The 25,003-nt window shown below is 42.6% G+C and overlaps 1 protein-coding gene across 4 annotated transcripts in view; it reads left to right on the top strand.

The window, feature by feature from the left end:
* The window catches only part of ME3 (malic enzyme 3), a 123,688-nt gene that overhangs the window by 57,497 nt on the left and 41,188 nt on the right, over nucleotides 1–25,003 (top strand). For all 4 annotated transcript variants that reach the window (XM_068666028.1, XM_068666209.1, XM_068666121.1 and 1 more), the window contains 2 exons: nucleotides 8,351–8,484; nucleotides 9,572–9,721. In XM_068666028.1, the coding sequence (XP_068522129.1) occupies nucleotides 8,351–8,484; nucleotides 9,572–9,721 (284 nt within the window). The remainder of the gene's footprint in view (nucleotides 1–8,350; nucleotides 8,485–9,571; nucleotides 9,722–25,003) is intronic.

Genomic DNA, 25,003 nt, shown 5'->3' with positions numbered 1-25,003 from the left:
GTTTTACCGAGATGACATATTTCTTACTTAGGGCTTTCTTTATTTCTCATATTCCTAATTTTTACAGAAAAACACTGCCTTTCTCAAGAATCTTTCATCCGAGGGAGTATCTGAATGTTTTGCAAGCATCTCAAATGACCCACTGGGCCCTGAGGCAGGCATATATAACATCTCATTAAACAGCTATCAAAATAGTGGTTCAGGAGCCAAGCCTGCTGGTCCTGGATTGGATGGGATGGAGCAGAGAGCAGCTGGTACTGCTCAGGAAGCCACTCCTGATGGTTTCTTTCCACAAGCCCTTGTCAGAAGAAGCATGCACATAGGAACAGTGGAGAAATCAGCTCTGATAAAATCAGTAACAAAACCACTTTTGGCTTCATTCAGGTTAAACTTCCATCCAAGTGATCTTGTGAAGCAGCTAGCTTAGGCAGTGCACATCAGTGACCAAGTACAGCCATAGATGATCAGCGATCATCCATGCCCTGTCATCTAGCTCCAACCTACCTTCAGAGCAACCTCCAAGGTTTCCAGCAAATGAGACATAAATTGCAGAGAGATACCCATCCTGCAAAACCATGGTGTGATGCAGTTTGCGTGTGAGCAGTAAGTGCACAAGTCTTATTTTATGTAATTTGCTGGAACCTCAGAAGGAAGTCAGTGCTCTCTGTAGCACTGAACCCAAATTATATGCAACCACAATTCACATGACCAGCTGTGTGTACAATGAGAGAAGTTTCCAGACATTGTAAAACTGGCTTTTAAAACTGTATTCTCTCAATGTTTTGGATCACATTTAAACCTTAAAATCGCCTTGATCTTTGTTCTCAGACATATTTGGTTGTTTGAATTGAGGATGAGGGCTGTTTTTCATAGACTCAGGAATGCAAGTTTTTTAATGCAGAATTCTTCCTGTCTAGGGAAAACATCCTAGTTGGGAGAAGTGTGTGTCTGCAACATCATAGAAACTGCCATGCTCTGACAGAAATATTGGGGTTTGTGCTTGGTGAAGCTCTTACGGAAACTGATTGCACCCTGCTCCTTCTCTGCAGGCAGTGAAAGAACAGCATCCCCCACAGCTGAGGTAGAAAAGAGAAGCTTGTAAGCACAAAACTGTCCTGGACCAGCTTGCTTTTCTCACTAACTGGCATAAAAAAATGTGACAGTATTATGTGTAAAACATGGAATTACACAGGGAGGCAGGGAATCATGTATATACTACCAAGGTGATTTCATTTTCTTGGGAGTTGGGAAAGGCAGTCCACTGGGATCTGGATGCCAAGATCATTTGATAGGAGGCACATCCACCTATGTGCTTAGCAGTAGCACAAAACCTGATACCATTGCTATATGCTCCATCAGTCCTCCTTTCTCTATCAATAATTTTGTTATAAAGGAAGGGGCAACCAGCGAGCACTTCAGGTTTTACGCTCATCCAGATAGGAACTGTCTTCTCCTCTACTGTTTATGTGTGTGCATCTATCATGTTTCCCACTCTCTTTCAGTATTCTTTGCTGCTATATTGCTTGTAATAATTTCTTTGGATTTTATTTTTTTCCGCTTTCACCAAGTGTTTTTCTGTAGCATGGTGGTCCTATCCTCCATACTGTGACTTTACTGAAAGACATTGTGGCTTGCATTTAAACACTTCATGCTTATAAAGAAACTTTTGAATCTAGTCAGGGGAAAAAATCAGCCTAATCTATTTCTCACTAAAGCCAAAGAAGTACTACCATTAACTTGGGTAGAAGTCTGTGTGCATCTTAATATTGCTTTTGTGGAAGGAAAACAAAGCATTGAATTTAGCCCCAGATTTGAGTTTCTTACAACAAAACAAAACAAAAACCAACTATATCTCATTGCCTCTTACTTGGCATTAACTGGTTATCTCCACCTTTCCTGGTTGTTAAAAATAGCCTCCTTTTTGTCTTATCTGTAAAGTTCATAGAGCCTTCACAAAACCAGTCTGCCAAAACAGCTGCTCCTTGGGGAAGTTTGTCTAGGGCAGTTTTAAAAATCTTTTTCTTAATGACACAGAATCTTGTTTGCAGACAAAACACACATAATTTCTAGCATATGGATTTCTTTTGTTTTCTATGGAGCAAAAATTGGTGCCCTGGAGGCTGGCAAGCTGTGGGAATAGTAACAAGTTCTCTGCTAAGTTCAGTATAGTGCCGTACCCCTGCAGTTCAAAAACACAGTGCAGGCCTAGAAGAGCTTAGAGCTGAAGTTGGTCCTATGGATTAGTGAATAAAACCCTGGAGACATTAGGCTTATGAGTTTTATTTATTGAGGTAAACCTCCAGTAACATGTGGGAACACCACGGCTCTGCTGCTTCTTGCCTGTGACCTTGTGACAGGCCCATTGGGCATGATTGGGTCCCTGGACAGTAAGTGTTTTGGCCCAAGGGCTTTGTTACAGTCCAGTTCTGGTCACTCTTACATTGATGTAAATCAAAAGGCACAGGGTAGAGATGAGAACAGTAATGGAAATATATCCCTTTAATCCAGCAAAATGATGTTACTCACACAAAGCAAAACAGTTACTGGCAAAACCTCATTACAGTCGGAACAGTTTATGTTGTAACTGAATTAGTGAACCTCACTGAAGGTGTTTCCCCAGGAACTGAAACAAATATTGAATTGAATTGCTTAATTATCTTTGTCTTGGAGGGCTTTTTTAGAATTCCCAGGCTCCGTGGGAGAGGAAGGAACAACGATATGAAAGGATTAGAAATCCATGATTATATCGCTTTGTAACAAAGGGGATGGCCAAGAGTGTGGGATTTTTTAACTTGTGACTTTGAACCCAGAAAGAGGCATAGACACTGTAGGAAGACTTTGTAAATCATGGTCAACAAAAGATTTGCTCGGCAATAACTGCTGAGAAGGCACAGTGGGGAATCTCTCCAGGTTTCCGAGAGGACTTGCTGAACGATGGTTTCCAACTACCCCATAACATCATGTGTCTCCTTCCCTCTTTTTTTTATGCAAATAATAATTTCAATACAGCTTTTCCAGGGTGGAAACGCTATGCAGGACAGGGTCTGGGGCTGGCTCTCCATGCCAGCACAGCTTGGAAGCACAAGGAGCATCTGGATATGCACTGCTCCTCATTGAAGAGGGTTCTCCAGTCAACTGGTGCCAAAGAGGCCACAACAGCACCTGACCTTTGTAGAAAAGTCCTGCACAGTAGAAGAAATGCATGTTATCTGCTGCTGCCCTCTGCTCCCCAGCCACTGCCTGCAGTCTCACCAAGGGTTGCTTTAACCACTGGCATGGACCCTGCTGGGAGGAAATTTTGCTTGCAGATAGTCAAGGTGTGTCCCTGCTATAAATCTGCAAGGTGCAAATATCTGCAGAAAACACATTGCAGGAAAAATCAGTAGAGAATAACAAGTTTGTTAAGCTCCGTGACTATTAGGACGTCCTCAACGTGACTGTTGGTTTCCTAATTATAAAGAAGGTGCCTGTTCTTGCACCTTGCTGCCTGCAGTAGCATCTCTTTCCAAGCCCAAGGAACCAGAAGGTTCATTTTCAGCACAAAACCCCTCACTTAGCCTTCCACGCCGTGCAAAGCCTTGTGGGCAGCTGATATTTTTGCCTTTGTTTTTGGTTAGTGACATAGCATCTGCCCTCTCCATGACAACTCATTTCCCACACATTTTAAAATGAATTGGAGCACCTGGCCTCAGCTCTGCAGGGCTGTGGCTCGCCATCTAATCATTAGACCTTTTAAGACCAGAAAAAGAGTGGTACAATATGGCTTTCAGGCAGTCTTAAAAAAAAAAATCTAGCCCCAAAAGCTTTAATCTTAAACATAGCATTACCTCTGTGAATTCCAGCTTTTGATCTGAGGCAGAATGTGTTTCCAAATTCATTTCACGCTGTGCTGTTTCGGTGAATGTAGCCACTTCACCCAGGGGTCTCTCTCCTGGACCTTCAGAAAGCAGCCTTCAGAGGCAGGGCAGGCAATTTCTGCTCTGCTCCCGCACCATGGAGCCACTCTGTGATGGACCAGCTCTGCACTTAGAAGTGTTTTGGAGATTTAAGTGATTGTGGAGGCAGCAACTTCTCATCACATGTGATTATATTTTCTCCAGTATGAAACTGCTTATACTGGTTGGTATAGCTCATTTGGATGCGATAAGTGTTAAAGTGCAGTGAGCTGGAAATGTGGGGCATTAGTGACTGTGCTTGCCCTTAGGCTATCAACAGCTCCACTGTGGCTGTGCTTAAATGAACAGTTTAATCTGCTCTCACAATCCAAAAAGTTACCTCCATGCACGTAGATCTCCAGAATGCTTAACATTCAAGAGCAGTGCATGAAAGGAAGGTGTGGGGAGTTGGGGGTAAGCCCCTTCTTTCAGATAACCAGTGACAGGATTAGAGGGAATGGCCTCAAATTGTGTTAGGGGAGGTTTAGGTTGGAAATGAGGAGATATTTTTTCTCAGAAAGAGCAGTCGGGCACTGGGATGGGTTGCCCAGGGAGGTGGTGGAGTCACCGTCCCTGGGAGTGTTCAAGGAAAGGTTGGATGTGGTGCTTAGGGACATGGTTTAGTGGGTGATACTAGTGGTAGCATGATGGTTGGACCAGAAGATCTTGGAGGTGTCTTTCAACCTTAATGGTTCTATGATTCTATTATATGATTCTATCAGTTTGCCTTGTCTTGAAATTTATGGGTTGGCATTGAAGACCAGAGCCCTGGCACTGTGCAAACATAAAAACTTGCCACAATTTAAACAGTCAGCAGCGTCTTGTCTGTGGCATGCATGAACATCCATCCCAGTCCAACTTACAGAGACAAACCATTCTAGAACCCCATGCTCCCTTTTGAACCTATTTAATATATTAATTCCCAATGCCACTTCAAGAGGTGACCCGGCGTGCTGGGTCACCTCTTGAAGTGGCATTGGGAATTAATATATAACACTTTTCAGCCCTTTCGCTATTCAGGAAAGCAATAAATCAGGAAGGTGGTGGATGACAGCAGACAAACCTGGAAAGGGAGCAGCATCCTGGTGAGCTCCCACAAAAAAGAGAAAAAAGCCACAAAAGGACTGGAGTGCAAGTGCCCAAATACAAGTGCTTCACCTCCACAGCAGGTGTAAACTGATTACAACTTCATGCTGCTCCTGGGTAAAGATGGATACTCCTGGCTACACTGATGATGATGATGTAGGAGATACTGTTAAGGCAGCTCCCAACCAATTCAAAAAGAATTAAAAAAAATAAGTAAGGAGGTACTGGTGGATGACTGCTGCTTCTGCAAGGCATCATAGCAGTATCTTGCATAGAAATGTGCTGGGTTTAATCAGAAAAAGAATGGTATTAGGTGTGGGATCATTTGATGAAATACTAAAACCACTATTTTAATTGATGGAAAATAACTGAAATCCTTTTTTTGCCTATTGAAAAAAATGCTTCAAGATGATTTGTAGTGGTTGGGGGCAGAAATACTTGGGATGTCATCTTTCTGCCTTTTCTATCACTTTCTCTTATAGTGAACACCACTTGTTTGTGTGTTTGCCGAGCTTTGTTTCTGTTGCAGGGGATGAGCGAGGGTCAGGCTGTGACCCGGATCAGCAAGCCTGTGATGTGACTCTCTAGACAAGCAAGTGGAGTATTTAGTGCCAGATATTTGTCTCCCCTTATCTATCCTCCCCGTTCAAAGGTTGCAGGAAGTAAATGGCTCGAAATTGTGATTGTATCTTTTTTTTTCCTTTCATTGCAGATAAACTTTGACATTCACAGTAGCTCTGTTTTCCCTGCAGTGATACAGCAGTGTCAGTTCATAGCCAAACAGTGCCTTACAGCTGATGTCCAGTGTTGATCTTAGCCTAGTATTTCAGCAGTCCCTGTTCTAGAGAATACAGATGTTGCAAGTTTTCTGATGAGAATGTTTTTCTTTACATTGAAAAATGATGACTCACAAAAACTCCAGATTTATCTTGTGGGAATGTACTAATTCTGCTGGGAAACTCTTTTGGGGAAAGGCTTCTCAGGTCCAGGAAGGAAATTTGGGTCAAAAATGTCAGGCACTTTAATGGAACCAGCCATGTCCTGGTACAACATCCATCAACGACCACAGAGACCACGGTGCCATTCCTGTGTTTGACACCAAACCCCTGATCTCCTGCCTCCCAGCAGTCTGCTGACTGTAGGAGGAATGATTTCTCTCTGCCATGTTCTTGCATCAAAGGTTTGGAAAGTACATGGTTCTGTCCTGATACAGAGCAGAAAGAAAAGTAAGAAAATGCTTGTGGGATAAGGAACTTTTTTTCTTAGATCCTCCTGGAGGATGGATGTCTTTTATGAGATATATGAAGACTTTTCCTAATTTGTGCTAGCACACTATTTAGTAATAGAACAAGTGTCACATTATGTAGAAGGCGTGGATCTAGCAAGCAGGAGAATCAGTTCTAGTCCTTGCCTCCATCACTGTGTGGTCTTTTCCAGGTTATTCTACATTGCTTTATCTCTGCGGGTGGTTTGCCAAACATTTTCAGCAGCAGCCACACCACGTACAAGCAAACGGCTCTTCCAGAGGCCCATTCCCATAGCTGGATGTCCCCTGGGGCTGTGCAGAGCCATCAGCGGTGTGTATGGGCCACGGGAGCTGCTCTGAGCTCAAATGACCTGGTTATTTTTAATCCAGGTACTTCCTCCCCCTCATTAACCATGTGACCACACAAATGCTTGTGCTGGCACAAGTGTTGGGGTGGCACAGGGACAGGAACAAGCAATGGGAGGCAATGGAAGGCTGCCAAAAACAAGTTCATCCAGATATGTGCTTGGTTTTTCTTGTGCGGCATTAATGACAGCTATTTGTCGTAGATTAGCACTCAAGCCATGGAAGAAAACAGCAGTTTAACAGCTATGTACTCATAAAGCTGCTCATTAGGATTTTTTCAAGCATTTCTCTGTTTGCTTGAGTAGATGTAGTGAAGTAATTACCGATCTTGAATATTTTACTGCCAGCTCTTTGTCGAGATACAAATCGGTTGGTTAGTTATGGGTAAAGTTTTCATTAGGATTTAAGCTCTTTAGACATTTCTGAAAATGTTTCCTTCTATCCTGCTGTCTAATCTGGTATCAGGATAGCAGAAATCCTATTAATTAAGGTCTAAGACCTTTCATAATCTTCCCCGACTGCAGAATGCATTTACCAGTGCTGTTCATCAGAGCTGTGTCCAGCACATGATGGTGTTGCTCCTCTGAACATCAGCCCCTGCACACATGGGAGCAGGATGCACTCAGGTTTCTGCCTGGGAAGGACCAAATTGTCCTTTAAAAGCAGGGATTTCCCATGCAGTCTAGCATTTTGAGCTTCAGTTATGGGCCAGCAGGAGCTGCCTTATGGCACTTTGTGTGCTTCTTGAAAAGGTGAGCTGTGGGCAGAGAGGTTGGCACTGAGAAAGCATTCTACACATCAGACCTGTCTTCTGTGCTGTCAATATGGCATTAATATCTGTCATCTGATAGAAACAGTGAAAAATGTGTGCCTGATGGAGTAGTATGGAATGATGTGCCTGGTGGAAACAGAAACTACGTGGAGCTGATGAGTTTGATAAGAGTATTTTGTATCTAAATCTAAACCTGATACGTGGTTTATAAAGGATTAGCAGTGGCAGTGGAGTTTTCAGGCCAATGAATCTAGTAGGCATGGGCTAATTAATTAATACAGTAAGAATGCAAACTGGGAGAAACCCTGAGGTTGTATACACAGTAGGTTTTATACACTCTGTAGATATATACACTGTATAAGTACAGATTCAGTACCAAATTCATGCAGAAGAGCATGAATCATCAAAGCCCAGCAGCTGTGGTATTCTGGGGGATGTACCTGCAGGTCTGGGTTGGCACAGCCCAATGCTACCTGCACCCCAGGACTATCCTGGGGCCTCCATGGCTTTGTGTCCGTGCTTGCTTTCCTCTCAGACACCCTTGTTTCTGGCTCTATAATCAAGGTGTTACTGGTCTATATTTGTAAGGTCTATTTTTAGTTGCTCTGACATGGAGAGCAACTGCATGAGGGTGATAAAAAACGGCACGTTTTTTGTTCCTTCAGCAGGAACAAACCTAAGGCAGTGTGCCTGGGGACACAGGGGCAGCTGGAAGCAGGGGTGCCCTTGCAGATGGGAGCTGCTGGCAAACACCATGCCTCCACAGCCCCTTGCCTGCCCAACCCACTGCCATCACACATGTGTGAATGGCAGGATGCCTGCGATCTGGGAGCAGGCATTTGTGCAGGATGAGGGCATGTTCTTTGGATCCTTGCCTCATTTTTCGTTGGGGTGCACATGGTAGTGTGTATTTTGCCAGCTTAATGTGCCTTCTTCTCTCCCCAGGGAATGGCTTTTACACTTCAAGAGAGGCTGCAGCTGGGAATTCACGGCCTCCTGCCTCCCTGCTTCTTGAGCCAAGATGTCCAGGTTCTCCGTGTCATGAAAAACTACGAGAACAAATCGAACGATCTGGACAAGTATGTCAAAAACATCTTATTTCCTCCTTCCTTCCCCCTTAATTTACAGTTCTTTAAAGACCTCGAGAGGACTTGAGGATGCTGTTTCAAGGCACGTAGATTTCCTTCAGAGTCACTTTTTTTCCACCTGTCAGTACCAGGAGTGTTTATTCTGGCCTGTCTGTTGTCACCTCAGTTACATGCTGTCGTGGTCCCACAATAGAATCATAGAATCATAGAATATCCTGAGTTGGAAGGGACCCTTAAGGATCATCAAGTCCAACTCTTGACACCGCACAGGTCTACCCAAAAGTTCAGACCATGTGACTAAGTGCACAGTCCAATCTCTTCTTAAATTCAGACAGGCTCGGTGCAGTGACCACTTCCCTGGGGAGCCTGTTCCAGTGTGCAAATAGCACCAGTGTTTGCTATTCTACTACCATACTACTGGAGAGCTCTGATGTTAACCTGGGGGTTCACTGGTTCACTGTCCTTTGTGTACAAAAGCACAACAAAAAGGCATCTCGTGCCCCAGAGCACTGGAGTGGTCTCGTGTGCTGCATGCACTTGTCTGTGTGCTCTTAACATATTCACTTAAATACGGAACAGAAGAGCAGAAAGAACCTGTCAACTGGAAGGAAAAAATATAATACAAGAACCATGTCGTATATTGATATTTTTGTCTTCTGTTTTTCAAATATGGAATTTAGCTATCCTGTGTTTAGTGATTTAGTAGTTGAGGAAGCAGGATAATGGAGAGAGGTTTTGTGGAAATATTTTAGGAAAGACAGTGCTTTGAAATTTACATATTAATATGCACATGTGTGTATATACAATCTTACAGATTGCATAGCAGATTTTGATAATGAAGATTATGCCCCGCTCTGTTTCCATTGCATTTGTGTCTACTGCAAATCCAGAAATTTTGCTCAAAGTCTCAGTTTGTAATGTATCAGTACTTAGATATATCAGGGCTTTGGAGAACTGTGTATATACAGAGTGAGAAGACTATTGCTCTTTATGAAACTGTCATCATCTAGAAATACTGATATACATCTATTTTGTTTTGCTTTTGGTTTATATATATACATATATTTATTTTTTTAAGGTATATTGTTCTTATGACATTACAAGACAGGAACGAGAAGCTTTTTTACCGAGTGCTGACCTCAGACATTGAGAGATTCATGCCCATCGTTTATACCCCAACAGTTGGCCTGGCTTGCCAGCAGTATGGTTTGGCTTTCAGGAGACCACGGTGAGTGAAAAGGCTGTGCTAGGCCCTTTTTTTAGATTTCTGTGAATGTTTCTTTTGTATTGACTGTCCATCTTTTTGTGGGTGGCCTGAAACATCTGAAACTTCATCCCTAATCAAAAGATGGGCTATCAAGCAGCTTCATGTGTGTACATCTGACGATGAGCTGGGGAGCTGAGAATAGCTCTGCCTTCTTCCTATAAACAGTGAACAGAGTGGTTTTGTTCTCAAACAGTACTGTACAGTCTGTATAGCTTAGCTCCAAATGTCTCTCTGAACTTATGGTTGCACCACTCCCTGTCTGCTGTCTTGGGAGCACTGAGCTCTTTCTGCAGTGCTGGCTTTTTAGCAATTGTTGGATTTTGGATACATTGTGCTGATTTTGAACTTTTGTATGCACCTCCACAAACCACCTCACAAAAAATCATTTTCATAGGAGATGATGCTCTGCATCAGTGCCTTCCTCTGTGCTCCAAACAGTTACTGAGAAAATTCATGCAACATTAAACACTGTGTACCATGTTGGAAGGCCCTGTTCTGCATAATGGCTTTTAATGATTAATGTTTGGATAAACCTCTCATTACCATTCTGAAATACATTTTAGGTATATCCTGAAAATTCAACAGCAGGTTTTAGTTTTCTTTGCAAGCTTTTTATTTTTTTTTTGTCCTTGAAATGTACCAGTAGGCAGATAAATGCTTTAGCTTTTGCTAGAAGTTTTCACATGCATGAGGTTTAACTGCAGTTTCAGCTGATGGTAGTGTGATGGATGGGGAAACTGAGGAAAGTCATACTAACTGACTGAAGGTCACAGTGGCGACCATGAGGCAGATGTAAAAGGTGTGAGGGCTGTGTAGAGAGATAATGAATAGCACATATAGATAAAATTGCCTTGGCAAATACATTTGCATCCTGCTTGTCATCACAATTTCTAGTAAATCTATGTTTTCATCCTCCTTGCTGAATTGCTTCTCTCACAGAGCTTAACATCAGGACTGCTTTTGGGCCTACATCTGTCCCAGATAATTGTGCCCTGCCCCCTGATACCCAAATTCTGGATATGCTAGGCTGTGGAGAAGTGAGTCATCTAGTCAAGTCTTATACACATCCTCTCCTCCTCTTCCTCAGTGCATATGAAGAAAACAAAGGAGTTGCCTTTTTTACAGAGGGAGGACACTTGCTTCCTCTGGGCAGGGGAAAAAAGTAACAGAGGGGACAGAGCCTGGGCTCTGGTGTCAAGTTCTGAGTTCTGTAAGGTAGGGAAGAGCACACCACCACTTGTCAACGTACTAGATGCACAGCAGCCAGTTCCTGACCCACAGCCCCATGCACAGCCATTACATTTCTGCCTTCAGTGTGCCTTTACCTCGCAAAAAGTTCAGATGAGATTTGGGAGTTTTACTTCTTTTTGTTTCCAGCCCTGCTGTTATCCTGGGGAAAGCAGAGGTGTCTTTCTGTATGCTGAACTCTTTCTGAATTTGTGACTATTCAAGAATTCCCCTTCTTTCTCATGTTTTAAATCCACATTATTTTACCACTGTGGTAAGAACATCTGTTCCCCTTGCCAGGCAGTTTTGCTGCTGAACTTGGGCTTGGAGATGCTCTGGATTGCAGCCCATGGCTTCAGCAAAAAGGGCAGAGCTTCATGCCCTTAGTACACCGAGTTTCCACGGCAGGGAGTTTGTTTCTCTGATGGTGCAGAGTGAATTTCAGTCTAGCCTCAGATTTGGTTTTAATCAAAGTCGTTTTAGCAAATTAGTGGTATTGTTCCAAAAAGAAAAGAGCTATTGTGCAAAGTGATGAGATTAAAATGAGCATTCATACATGCTTATTTTGTAGATCTGTGTCTAATTGTCCTACAATAAATACTTTCCCTCCTGGACCATGTAACGTACATCGGAAGCTTACCTGCAAGGCACGCACCTCAGGGTAGGATGCCAACACTTTCTGCTAAAATTATTGGGACCTGCAGGTTTGGAGAGCTCAGGAATTAATATTAAAGATTAAATTATTAGCTTTTCACGTATTAGTTGTCCTAAGCTGCATTGATGATAGAGAAGGTAATGCTTCTAACCTTTTTTTTTTTTTTTTTGTACCAGGAGGTTTTTAAAACAAAATGATGACCACATAAAACTTACACCCTGATATATTTCACTATTGTTTTAGGAAGAACATAGTGCCTCGAGCTGAAGAGGTTTTCCAAGCCACTCAGTTTTGTTTTGCTGTCACAGGAAGCCTTATCATAATCCTGTTCATTAGCTGATTGCATTTTATTTTAAATATGCAATAAAGCTGTCCTACATGACCCATTCCACTACTTAACTCTCATATGAGCAGAAAGTATTTTTCCACTAACATATAACCTAAATGTTCTCTGCAGATGTAATCCCCTCTACAATAGCCTTTTCAGAATGGAAAGCTGGGATCGTGTTCAGCCTGGTGGTTTTCTTGCCTGTAGCTGTTGCTGCTACATGCAGGTTGTCCCACTCTGGAGGCTCCCTTTTGGCTACATTTACATCACAGAAGAGTGAGCACCGCCTCACACCTCACGAGGGAGCGCTGAGGGGAGCGGAGCAGTTATCTTCTAGCTTTTGCTAACACATCCCAGCGTGCCCTCATCGTTCTGCTGAGTCATACACAGTGGCTGGTTGCTTCCTTGTCTTCTCCCTGTGAATCCTTTCTTTGATGTGATTACCCCTCCAGATATGTGCAAATTTATAATTGTGCTCATCACTTCTCCTCGCTAGATGTTCTGCTGTGAACTTTGTCTTGTTGGTTTTGGATCATCTCTCCCATGAATCAAAATCTCTCAAAACCTCCCAGCTCAACTCTTTGAGCAACAGGAAAGTTTGAATGTTTGCTGAAGCAATTACCTTTTCATTTAAACTGTCACATTTAATGCTCTTGAGCGGGCAGGGGAGATGAAAGATGTCTCAGTTTTAAAATATCCCATGGTGCTCCAACGTGGATTGACTTGTATACAACACAGCTTATGCTGAGGAGGGAGGTCTCTAGAATATTATGCAGTCTTTCTGCAGCCTCAGCAGCAGAAATTAGTGACCTGTGAATGCAATAAGCCTCTTCCTGCGCTGAGGTCTCTGTTAGCCCCATTAGTGCTTGGTTTTATGTTTGAAGGCTGAACCTGGTAAGATTAAAGCACAAGTAACTTGCTTACAAAGCAAGTCTCATATAAGAGCATCCGAAATTATCCCCAAGAGGTCCAGCAGGGCTTCTCTCATCAGAATACATTTATCAGTGTTGGCATGGCTGCAGATTTTGTCTGCCATCTACTGCTGTCATAATCGCGGGGCTCGATGCCTCTTTTACCTTTCTGATCAGAGTGTACAATCTCTTAAGGACAAGCTTTTTACCTGCACTTCTATACAGCTGGTGTTTGGTTTTCCTCCCACGTTGGGGCTCCAGCATCCTGTACAGGTAAGCAGGTTTACCTGCTCCCAGTGGGATTTGGCACCTTCTGTCCTTTCCTTTTCTAAAGCCAGGCAGTCAGCAGTCTAGAAACACAGGTTTGCTCTGTTTAGCAGTAGAAAAGAGCTACTAGAAAAAAAGCATTTGCAAACATCCAATTCTTTACATCCTTATCTGTGATGCCTGTAGTCTGCCTGGATAAAGTCCCTGCCTTCAGGTGCCCCAGCAGGTTCCTGTCTCTGCCTTCCCCATATGCAGGAGTTTGCCTTTCTCTATAAGGAGTCCCTTTAAATTCTCCAAGCAGGCTTTTCATCTTCTATGGCCTCAGACTTTTTCCTGCGTGGTGGAAACTCTGGTTTTTAGAATGTCTGGAAGAGATGTTGGAACTGTCAAAATATTAAGAACATTCTGGCACTGTCCCCTAAGAACGCTGAATTTTTGCTGGAAGGTGTCTGTGTTGAATCACTTTTTTCCTATCTTGTTTCCCAGACAGCTCCCTGCTGAGCTACCAATACTCACTTATTCAAAGTCATGCCATAAGCATTAAAATCTTTAAGCCAAAGTACAGTTTTATTTTATAATAATTTATTCTGTGTTTTTAAATTAAAAAAAAAAAAAAAGAAATTGTGTAATCTGCAAGTGCAAGTTGAGTGCAAGTTGAAATACCAAACTATAGCACCTCTGTCACATTTGTGATAAGGACACTGTCAAAATCTCTCCTCAGTGCTAAAGCAGACCATTAAACAAGCACAAGAGAAGAGCAACTGTGTCCAAAGGGAAGTCTTTCTAGCTGTGGATCCTGCCTGCAGCAGTGGCCAGTAACAGGTACAAGAGGAGTGTAACTGTAGGGTAGGCACATGTGCTCACTTTTTGGGGGCTTCTCAGATTATGCTCCTCTGCAGTTGGTGTCGTGGGGGCTTGGGGTTGTAGTTTTCTTAGGAAAACCTGCTGCCATGTTTGTCTTCAGAAGTACTGGAAATAGTGTCCCAAGGTGACAAGAAGTGTAAGACCTGTAAATGCTCAGAGTGACCCGGCCCTGGGGGAGGTTTTTGTGGAGCTGTACAGCTTCAGATGCTGTCCCTCCTTGGAGAGGGAGCTGTGTGGTCCTCCCTGACATTGTTCATGTGGCAGCTTTGCCAGCAGTGCCAGGGTCCCCAGCACAGGGCTGCTGTGGTCACGGGCCCTGAAGGAAGCAGCCCCACCTGATCCATCCCTGTTTATTCACTCCTCCCTTCCACTGCTCTCGTGCCTGCACAGATGTCTGTGCAGCTGTGTGATGATCTGGTTCAGGAGTAAATCGGGAGTAGATCCAAGTCTTTTTTGGGCCAGGCTAGCAGTAGTCTGGATAGCCAGTTCACCATCAGCTGCACGAAGAGTAGTGCTGACGAGGGGAAAGGGATGTGCAGAAGCAGGAAAACAAGTTGCTGAAGGCCTGAAGGCTTCGGGGAGGCAGCTTTGCTCATGGTGATGCCTTACTGTAGCTGGATGCAAGGGAGATGTTACCTTAGTGTTTGCTCTTCAAAGCCTGGGGATCCTTTTTCCTCATCAGAAATTTTCTAGACTGAGGGAATTAAATATAAGAGAGCAGGGCTTACAGCTTTCTGAGACACTAAACAAAGAAAGAGAGGAGGAATCTTAGTTAATTGATCCCATTAGCAGAGTCACTGTTATCCTATTAAATGCTTCCACTAGCCCTGAAAGCCTTGAGACTGTGGTTGGGAGTCCTTTTTGCTTTAGACTGAAGAAGCAAAGTCCTCTACAAAGAAAAGTGCATAATATTAAGCATATTAATGCATAAGTGCATAGTATTATGACTTTTTTCCCCTTTTGCTTTTTCATTCTTTTTCAGTGTAAAATGTCCTTATAATTAATATTGTGGAGTTCGTTATACAGCACAGGACTGAACAAGTGCAATGCAGTTTAAAAGGTATTTTTTTAAGCTGGAGGATCAGTTTCACTATTAAAAAATAGTGACAGAATCTTTGAAAAGAGACTCCATATTTTTTCACAAAGAGAAAGCAGAGTAGAGAACTTACTTTAGGGCACGGAATCAGGGTTTTAGTTCTTTTGTAACAGTAAGAAACAGTTTATTATGATGGCATAAGCCCACAGCCTATTGAGACAGCAGATAATTCATAAGCATATTGGTATTCAAAAATACAGAGCTGTCAGTTGCTCTGCAAAAGCTTTTGGCATCCCCTGGGAGCAGGACTGGAACAGGTTGGTGCATCAACACCAGAAGAAAGCTAGGGGGACAGACAAAACTTACCTGGGTTCACTGTCCTTTTCTGGGTATGTAAATGTCCTCGAGGACTGGCTGCAGAACAATGCAAAACATGTTGGGATGAAGTTGAGTTCAGAGAATGAAAGCTAACAGGATGCAGATGTGCTAAAATTAAGTCTGACAGAATAATGATCTTTGTCCCTGATGAAAAACGAGCAAGTGAAACATCAGTCAATCTACAGAACAGTCTTGTCAACAGATCTGGCTCTGCTGAGGGCTTTTTTTCAATTGTGTTGTTCAATCAAAGCAGCAGGAAATAAAGTTACCTGCCATTTCTGGACACGTTAACCCCAGAACAAACAGATGTTGGAACAAAGGCGTAAACCTCATAGGTTTGTCACTAACCAGTGAATTGTCTGCGATCCCTCTTCTATAAAACAGTGAAGACCAAAAGTGAGTGCGAAGGATGGATTTTGAGTTGTTGGCCTGAAACTCGTGTTTTGAAATCCTTCTAGGTGGTCCGTAATTCTTGCAAAAACACTGGCTGTCATAACATCTCTTGTTGCCACCAGCAAGGTTCAGACTGCTTCCAGAAATAGCTGAAATCAGTGCAGGAGGAGTTTGATGTGTTTTATGGTCTGTGTTTAAATAACACCACCATGAACAACAGGCTGGTTTTGTAACAGGTGAAAGGTAGGGATCTGTGGAAAGGACCATGGTGTGCAGTCAGGAGGCCCTGAGAGGCTGGCAGGGGTTAAGCTGGGAGACAGTCCTACGTTTGGGACCAGCTTATGGAGCAACAAGAAGAGCGTGGATGGAGAAGGTGAGGAGCAACACCAAACACAGAGGGAGCCCAGGGCTGCTGTGAACACTCAGCCTGTCTCAAAACCCTGCTGAGAGATGGCGGAGTGGCTCAGGAGCTCCCACTGCTTCCCATGTGCTGACCCTGCTTTTCCCTGGCAGGTTGTTTCAGCATGCTCTACCCACATCCTTGTCCCAGCTCTCTTCTCGCTTCAGTAAAGTGGCTCACAAAATGGGGAGAGAAGCTAAAGGAGCTCCTGGGCATAAGGACAGAAAGGCTTTTGCATCACCTGTGATCTCAGGTACTGTGAAGACTGGAGGCATAGGATGGATATTGTTGGGGTTATGAGGTTCTACCAGGGTTGTTACACTGGGATGGAGATGAAGAAGGATTCAAATAGGTTTCTTCATCAGAAAATTTGTCAGTGCTCTTCCTTCCATATCTCCAGTTTTCTCTCTTTCTCCCTTACTTTTCCTAAGAAAAAATGTACATGAAAAAGCTCTGACACTGAAGAGACACTTCTGTGAACATAAAGTCTCGGGCCCACTATAGTTAGCAGCAAAATCTCAAATTAACTTGTGAAGGTCAGGCATTCTCCTGCTGCCAGAGATGATTTGGATTTTGTTGAAATTCCCTGGTTTACCAGGAGAAGCTCAAAGGAAGAGGTGGAGCTGGCCAAAAGAAGCATTTGACCTGGAGAAGGAAATTCAAGAGGATGTGTTCACATTTAATCTGGCATAAATCTGTGCTGCTGCCACAAGGAACAACCCCACCTTAAACAAAAAATGTCAAAGGCAGGGAGGAGGGAGAAGAAATATTTAGAATAATGAATACCAGGATGTAAATTGGAGGGGAAATAACACCAACTATCATGAAAACCTTTGATAGCAATATCCATTGGGCTGTATAACAGCCTTCCATAGACCATGCATTGTGACTTGGGGACAATTTTAAAAAGGAACAATTTTTTTTTAACTGGTCATTTATATATTTATATTTTTAAATGTTGCATTTTTATTATAAAATTTTAATTGAATTTGTATTTTTTGCTTCACTGCAAGGCAACTATGAGATTTTCTGTCACGCTGCTGTATAATAGCTGTGCCAGAGCACTCTCATCCTCTAGTAGCAGGGCATCCATGTCTGAAATAGAAGAGAAATCAACAGGCAACATAAAGAGGTGTTTTGCAACTGCCACAGACTTTCCCAACAGGTCTACGGTCTACACAGAGTGCAGGGTTCTGTGTTTTGATAAGGTAATTCTTACCTCCTTGATTTCTTCTGTATTTTCAGAGGTGCCTTTTTACTTACATCAAAGGGAAAACTCTGCATGCAAATACAGAATTCAAATACACAATTCAGACATTTGTATGTCTGAATATGTATGTCAAATACACAATTCAGACAACGGGCAAATCAAACACATCTTCAGTATATGACTGTGGACGACTTACTGTAAAAGCTCCTAATAGGCTCTGTACTTGCTACAATTTATGGGACATAAAATAAAATAAAATAAAATAAAATAAAATAAAATAAAATAAAATAAAATAAAATAAAATAAAATAAAATAAAATAAAATAAAATAAAATAAAATAAAATAAAATAGATAGATTCACTAAGACAGAACATGCCAGGTTAGATTTAACTTATTTGAAAGTTCATTGCTCTGCTACTGTCAATATAATACTTTTTTTTTTTTTTTTGGTCAAACTTTGTCCTGATTTTGTGTTCAATCTTGGGGTTCCCTGCAGGGTACTTTAAAAGCAAAGGTGTGGGTCTTGGAAGAAATTTCTCAGCGCAGGAAGGAAATATAATCAGGGTAGGATTTAATTTAGCTTCCCAGAGAGTTTTGATCCCACTTTAACCTCTACTATGAAGGAAAATAGAATACATTACGTGCTCAGCAGTTACAAAAGATAGGGGCTCCTTGGTCAACATCCGTGGGCAATAGCACTGGTTGCCCATCCCAACACATTTCTCTTTGTAATCCTGTAATCTTCCAATTGCTGAGATACTGCCAGGGTCCAACACACAGGCTGCTCTAGGACTTAGCCTCCAAATGGCAAAAAATAACAGGGGTTAGCCAGCTTTTCCTGTTCTTGAAGTTGTTTTTCAGATGGTGGCTTCAAGCTGCTTAAGCATGATGAGTTTAAATAGAGCAAAGGATGCTGAATTTGAGAAGTGCTTACTTTTGCTGGTTGGTAGGGTCCTAGGGTGGTGTTATGTCTCACCTCAAAGCACTTGTCTTTACCCATGTGCATCTGTAAATTTATGCATAGGTGTCAGAGGAGTTATGAGTGTCCTGGATTCATGAGCAAAAAGGGAGCTCTGGGTGCTGAGGGTCAGCGAGAATCAGCCCCCACACTGCAGACCTGCTTGGCTCCCTCCCTGCCCTTGGCTCGAGGGGCTGGATCCCTACACAGATCTTCTCAGAGCTCCTCCTAGACACCACTGTTGAAACACCAATGATGAAAATGACATGGAAAGAATCGTTTTCTGAAGCTTTGAAACACAAACAGAATGTATCTGTTGAATTATGCCATGCTATGACAGTTCTCTGGTTAAACCTTTTTGTCCTGAGAATCCAGTAGGAACAAGCAACTTGTAACAAGCCAGAAGCGATGTGGGTTTGTTCGCCTCCTCCCTTAGTCCTAGACTATGAGTAGCAGAGATTAGTTGGGAACCTAATGCCACCCCTCCATGTTTTTACATTGCTGTGTAATGACCAATATCAGTGCTTATACTATGGTCTTTCTCCACCATTGTCCCCAAGGGGAAGAAGAGAGGGCTATTTATTCTTCAGGCTGTTTCCTGACTAGCACAGCCAATGAATCCAGAATTGCTTCCAAACACTGTCCACTGTCCCCTTACACTTCCCATTTTCAGTACCTTCTGTTCCCTTCCACATCCCTTTGATCTCTTCCCATATCTGCCTGTGCTCCACCATATACACCCACCAGCTGGTGCTTCTCCCCTTCCATCACCAGTTTTCTAGGGAGCAGTGAGCACAGCTTCGGGTCCCTCCTGTTTCCCTGTCTCTGCATTTTTGACCCTGAGACCCCCATACCCATCCTCTTTTTTCATTTGTTTTTCCCTGCAGGCAGCTTTCTCCTGCTATTCTGCTTTCTGCTTACTCCTATAGCCGAGACAGGCTGAGAGGCTTTGCTAGGGCTGGGCTAGTGAGGGCTCAGTAGGAATGAGGTGTGAAGGAACGCATGTTGTGTCTGGCTGCAAGCTGTCTTTTTGGCCAGCTGTCAAAGTAATTGTCAGGGGCAGGTCTGTGTTACCCTCTCCAGAGTGCTGGGGACATGAACCCCTTTATCTTTTCCCTTAATCTCAACAGTGATTTCTATAAAACAGCATAGGAACAAACATCTTTGAGACCTTTGCCTTTCTGATAAATTTGTTTCAGATGAACCAGCAGGTAAGAGGGGACACAGAATGATTGCATAAGCTCCCATTTCCTGGAAAAACAGCTAAAAGTAGCGCTGAGTGTTACTGGCATGAAAGACTAGGACACGGATATGAAAGCTTAGCTTTAGGCTCTGATCTGAACCATCCTGCTGGGGCAGGGTTTGGGTTATGCCAAAGAACTTGAAGCACTGCAGCTTCCACTGAAGGCTGTGCGCATTGCTCTCACCCTTATTGACACATGCAAATCAGTCTGTTCCTGATCTTCAGCAGTTTCCTACAGCGTAGCTGCTTGCCTTCCCTTAGGATCACAGAGAGTTCCCTGTGTGTGTATAGGGGGTTATGGAGAGTGAATCTTCTATCAGTGTACCATGGAGCCCGCATCTTCTGGCTCCCACACTTTTGGTTTTCCTGCCTAAATTTTGGTTTTCCTGCCTAAAATATATGATGACAAGTTTAAAAACACTTATAGTACTAATGCAATCATTCACCTCACAGGTTATTTAAAATTAAATCTCATAGCATACTTAAATTACAGGATTTTGCCTTATGGATCTCTATAAATTTCATCAGTAGTTGACTGTACTCTATTTCTGTTATTTTTCCATAGCACCTCAGTGCACTGCTCAGTGCCCTACAATTTACAAACGAAATTATCTAAACCAACAGAAATTTCTTGGCTTTTATTGTAAACAAATCTGTAAAAATAACTGGTGAATCACCCCAGAGATTTTGTCCAATGTGATGATAAGTTGTACTGTATTTAGACAAATCAGTGCATGCTAGCACATACTTTCTCTCCAAAGCCTGTAGCCCTCAGGCATTTATAATCTTGAGCTTCCTAAAAGAGCCAAGCAATTTCAAAGTTTATTTTGTTGTTCCTGAAGGCTCTTATCCTGTTCTGGCAGAGACGTGAACCAAAAAATCAACAGTAGGGGTGCAGCTGGTGGAAACGTCTCTAGAAACTGATGTTGCTCAACCTGTTCATTTTGTATATGAGTCTTGAAGGTGTAAATAAATAAAACCAAATGTAGGGCTGTACTGTAACCACATTTTACCGCATCTCTAGGACAGACTAGCCTTGAATCCACAGAGTGTGTCATCTAGCATATTCTTCTGGCAAGGCAGGGACAATTTTCTGTGGTTAGCAGACAATGAAAGACAAGGCGTCCGCTGATCCCTCCTGTGTGTATGTCCCTGTTGCAGCAGTCATCTGGGCTTCAGGTATAGTGCAACCAAACCCAAAACAGCACAGAGTGGCTTACAGGAGCAGTCAGCATCCTTCCACAAGGACAAGCCAACTTGTTTTCTTTCCTGAGCATGAAGATAATTTTGCCAGGTGAATCTCAGCATCATTCTGAGACAGTCTTGCTCAAAGCTTTCCAGGAGTGTTGTGCCTTTATGCGAGGCAATGGCTGTGATCACTGTAGAGGGCCAGCTTGTCCCATGCCTTTCAAAGGTGATATTTGGGTGATCTTCAAAGGTAAGAGGTAAGATCTTCCAAACCAGAGCCTTTTACAGTGTATGATATCTCAGTGCAGGTTTCTGACCAGTGTCTCACAACTTCTTCATTGCTGTTCAGCAGCAGCCTCATGCAGGCAGTGGATGCTGGCAGAGATGTGACTCATCTCGTTTGTTTGTTGCTTCTTTAAATAATGGCTTCCCGGGGACTTCCTACCCATTTTGAGGGAAGTTCAGGCCCTACCAAGTCAAAACAGTCAGGGACTTTAATGTGGGCAGGTCTTTATGACCTGCAGGTTTTCAGATGTTTAACCTTTGTCTTGAGCATTTTTATTCTGAGAATGAGCCTTTCCTGTCTGGATGAAAGCACTGAATTATGATGCCTGTGTGTCTGATTTAACTATTCTGAGTATATTTGTTTTCTTAATGCTGACCCACCTGGTCGTCTTTGTCCAGTCCTTACTTGTGGAACAAATTCTCATCATAGCACCCAGACTAGAATTTAAGAAATGGAAAAAAAATGTAACAAAAGTTTGATTTTTGTTGCCATATTCATGATTTAGCCTTGCAGTTCATTACATGCACACACACAGAACAAGACTCCTTGCAAGTGTCCCTGTCTTTTCTTGGATGAAAAGCAGTGTGTATTAGGGACGTTGGCTACCATTTTCATTTTCTTCCCTTCGTCAGTCCCTCTTCTCAGGAACAAGTAGTTATATACAAAGAATGTTGGTAGACAATTAAAAAAAAAACATCCTTGATGCTTCTTGATGCTTCTGAGATCTCGTAAAGAAGACTGATGGATGGATTGCTGTGCATACAGCACTTGGAATTTGCACTTGTTTTTTTTTTTTTTTTGTGTTCTTCTTGCTAGATACCAAACCTTGACTGAGCCTGACCATTGCAGTATCTGTAAAAATTGGATAGTAGTGTGCAAATACATTCCTCCCTTACTGAGAAAGTATCCTCCTCTTCTTAGAATAGTCTTTCTAAAGTAGTGAGGGAGAAAATGAGTGAGGGAGGAAAAGAAAGATAAAGCTGCGTTGGTTGGGTGGTTTTCTTTGTGCTTTTCAACTCGTTACAACTCCTGAGGTTTTTAGATCCTTCTAGAGGTGTTTCTTTTCCTCCACAAGGACATAAATACCATAGAAATGTGTTCCTATCTCAGTCAGTAAGGTAAGTACACATGGAACAAAGGCTAGCTTCATGCCAGTATACAGATCAGTGAGCCAGTGCCATCATCTGCTCTGCTCTTCTGTGCCTTTTGACCAGGATGGTAACGTTGATCAATATAATTGCTGTCTGTCATCATCTATGATAATGTAGAGAGGCCATTAATTTTCTGGGTATAAACAGGCAACTAAAGTCATCAGTGCTACCCAAAACCACAGCACAGAACAACACTGTAACCAGAAGTACAACAGTGGCCAAAGAGCTTTACATGGAGCCTAGGAAAGCAAAGGCATGGATTGCAGTGGATTTCTGTTTGATTACATGTCAGAGGCAGCAGTAGGGTAGAAAAGTGGGAAGAGGCAACACCAGGAGTGCTGCAAGCACAACCGCAAAAGCACTAGCAGTTGCTGAAGAAAAAGGAGAGAGACTTTTGGGTAGAAAAAGAGGAGAGATTTGGAGCTGTGAGGAAATAAGTTGCGTAAGCTTTTTGACTCCACTCTGTGTTTTGGGAAATGAAGCTTTGCACATTCTCTGTTAATAAACAGTGCTTTAGAGGTAACACTCCTGGCTCCACCACACACTGTTTCTTCTAAGGAGAAATAGCTCACAATGCAGCATTGCTAACCATGAAGATCAGAAAGGGGAACGTTACTTTGCCTTTTTGAAGAAGTAACCTCTCATTGAGTGAAAGCATTACAGAATATATTTTTGTTTCCTAATACCTGTTAAAATTTGCATGTTACAATTTGCTCTTTCCAAAATGTCTAAAAGAAATTAATGTTATTCTAAAAAGCTACCACCAGTATCTGGTATTGCATCCTTGAATCCAATCTGTCCTGTCTCCCTTGTCCCTGAACTCTTTCTAAAATGAGCCTTGCAGTTCTGGGATTGTCTTCACTGTGGATCTTTCATAATGCCATCAGAATTGCCAAGATTTAACCCTTACAGCAGGATTCTTCAACTTGTGTGCATGGTAAGCTGTGTAGCTTTATAATTCTTGGAGCACTTCATGCAGCCAGAACAAAACCAGAAAAGAAAATAAAATCTCTCTGGTTTAGGCATGAGAAAATGTGTTGTGTGGTGTGGGTGAACATATCCAACCACTGACAGATTCTGCAATGATGGCCAGCAGTCTGCAGAATCCAGCAGTCCAGTTCAGACAGCTTGACTTGACTTGCTGAAATCCATACAGAATTGTTTCTGTGACAAATTAATAAGTAGTAACACTCCTTGAGGTTTCCTGGATCCTTACAGATGTGCTCAGTGGCACAATGAAACCTAGTCTGACATCCACCGTAACTAAGGAAGGCTGTAGTGAAACCAATGATATTAATGGAAAAAAAAAAAAAAAAGGAGACTGAAGCTCTGAAACCCTAACGAATGCAGAGCAAAGCACTCCCAACTCTGAATTACCTGTACAAAGTTAACAGCTCTGCAAAAGCTACTGTTTAGCCAGAAATAACAGTACAGTTTGTACATTCTCATTTTTACTATGCTCTATTTCTTGTATTTTTACCCCTTTATGTTTCTCTGGCTTCCAGCTGTACGCATAGCTTCTTCTCCAAGGGAGAATGGCTAAATCCATGTAAAATGGCAAGTGCCTTGGCATAGGTGAGTTTTGAGGGCCGGAAAACCAGGATGTTTGTGCACCTCACACAGTGCCCATGTTATGTGACTTGATTGAAACCACTTACCTTTTTAGCATTTTATATTAATTGAATCATTTTTACTGAATCTCAAATGGATTCAAGTAAAACAGCTTCACTGACTTTTCATTTATCTGAAGCATTTTATCAAACATAATCTCAAGAGAGATAGAGAAGATACAGTGGTAAAGGCAGAATTTGTTGTTTAGTTTGCATTCTTTCTTCAGAATGCTTAGCCTGCATCTTTTCCTCAGTAAAAGAAAATCAAGTTAATTGATTTTCTTTCCACTTGAATGTTTCTTATTTACTAGTGGTCCACATGGACCAGCCTGTCTCTCTTAGTATTCAGAGCTCTACCTGCTGTCCTTCGAGGCACAAATAAGCTTTTGCTCCTGCTACCTCTCCTATAAACTACATACCCATGAGAGAAACCTGGCTGCTACTCTTGCCTATTCAGTCATCAGCAAACCTTTTGCTGAGTTCAGCGTGCACAGCTTGTTTATTCCTTCTGCCTGGCTTGCAGAAGAGATTTTAGGATAGATTAACCCTCAGCCAATTTCAGATATCTCACTGCAGTGGATAAGTTGGCCAGCTCATCTCTGCGGGTAACCATTACTGTCAGGTGCACGAGCATGACTCTTATGGGGCTCACTCAAAATGAGGACTTACCTACGACCCCTGAATGCAAGAAGTCACTTTTTGACTAAAATCTGGTATGCGCCATCTTCTTAAAACACGGTGAGGTTGCTGAGCTGGCTGTCAGAGTCATTATTTCATAGTGCCTGCATCTTCCAGCTCACCACTACCAGAGTCACTTTCTGAATGCCTGAACACCAAGTGGAGTCCAGAGAGCTTGGAACAGCTTCAGGAATGTGCTCCAGCTGGGTGCCTAGAGGCACTGGAAGCTTTTGTGTTTTATTGAAACTGGGCCTTTGGCTCTCTGGTTCAGTGATGAAGGAATATATGAGGCTGTGCCCAGTTCCCCATGCGGTTGTGTCAGTGAGAGACATCACATTCCCCTGATGGATGGGCCCTTTCTGCTCCTAGAGGCTTCCCTTCCAAAGCTGGTAGTGCCATTAGTGTGCTAATTGTTAGTCTAAATTAAGCCATCCAGTTTTGCCCAGAGTAAAACAAGGAG

This window comes from Anas acuta, chromosome 1, assembly GCF_963932015.1.
Source record: "Anas acuta chromosome 1, bAnaAcu1.1, whole genome shotgun sequence".
Lineage (NCBI taxonomy): Eukaryota > Metazoa > Chordata > Aves > Anseriformes > Anatidae > Anas > Anas acuta.
Note: the sequence above shows the minus strand (reverse complement) of the source record. Positions and strands in the feature narration are given on the sequence as shown.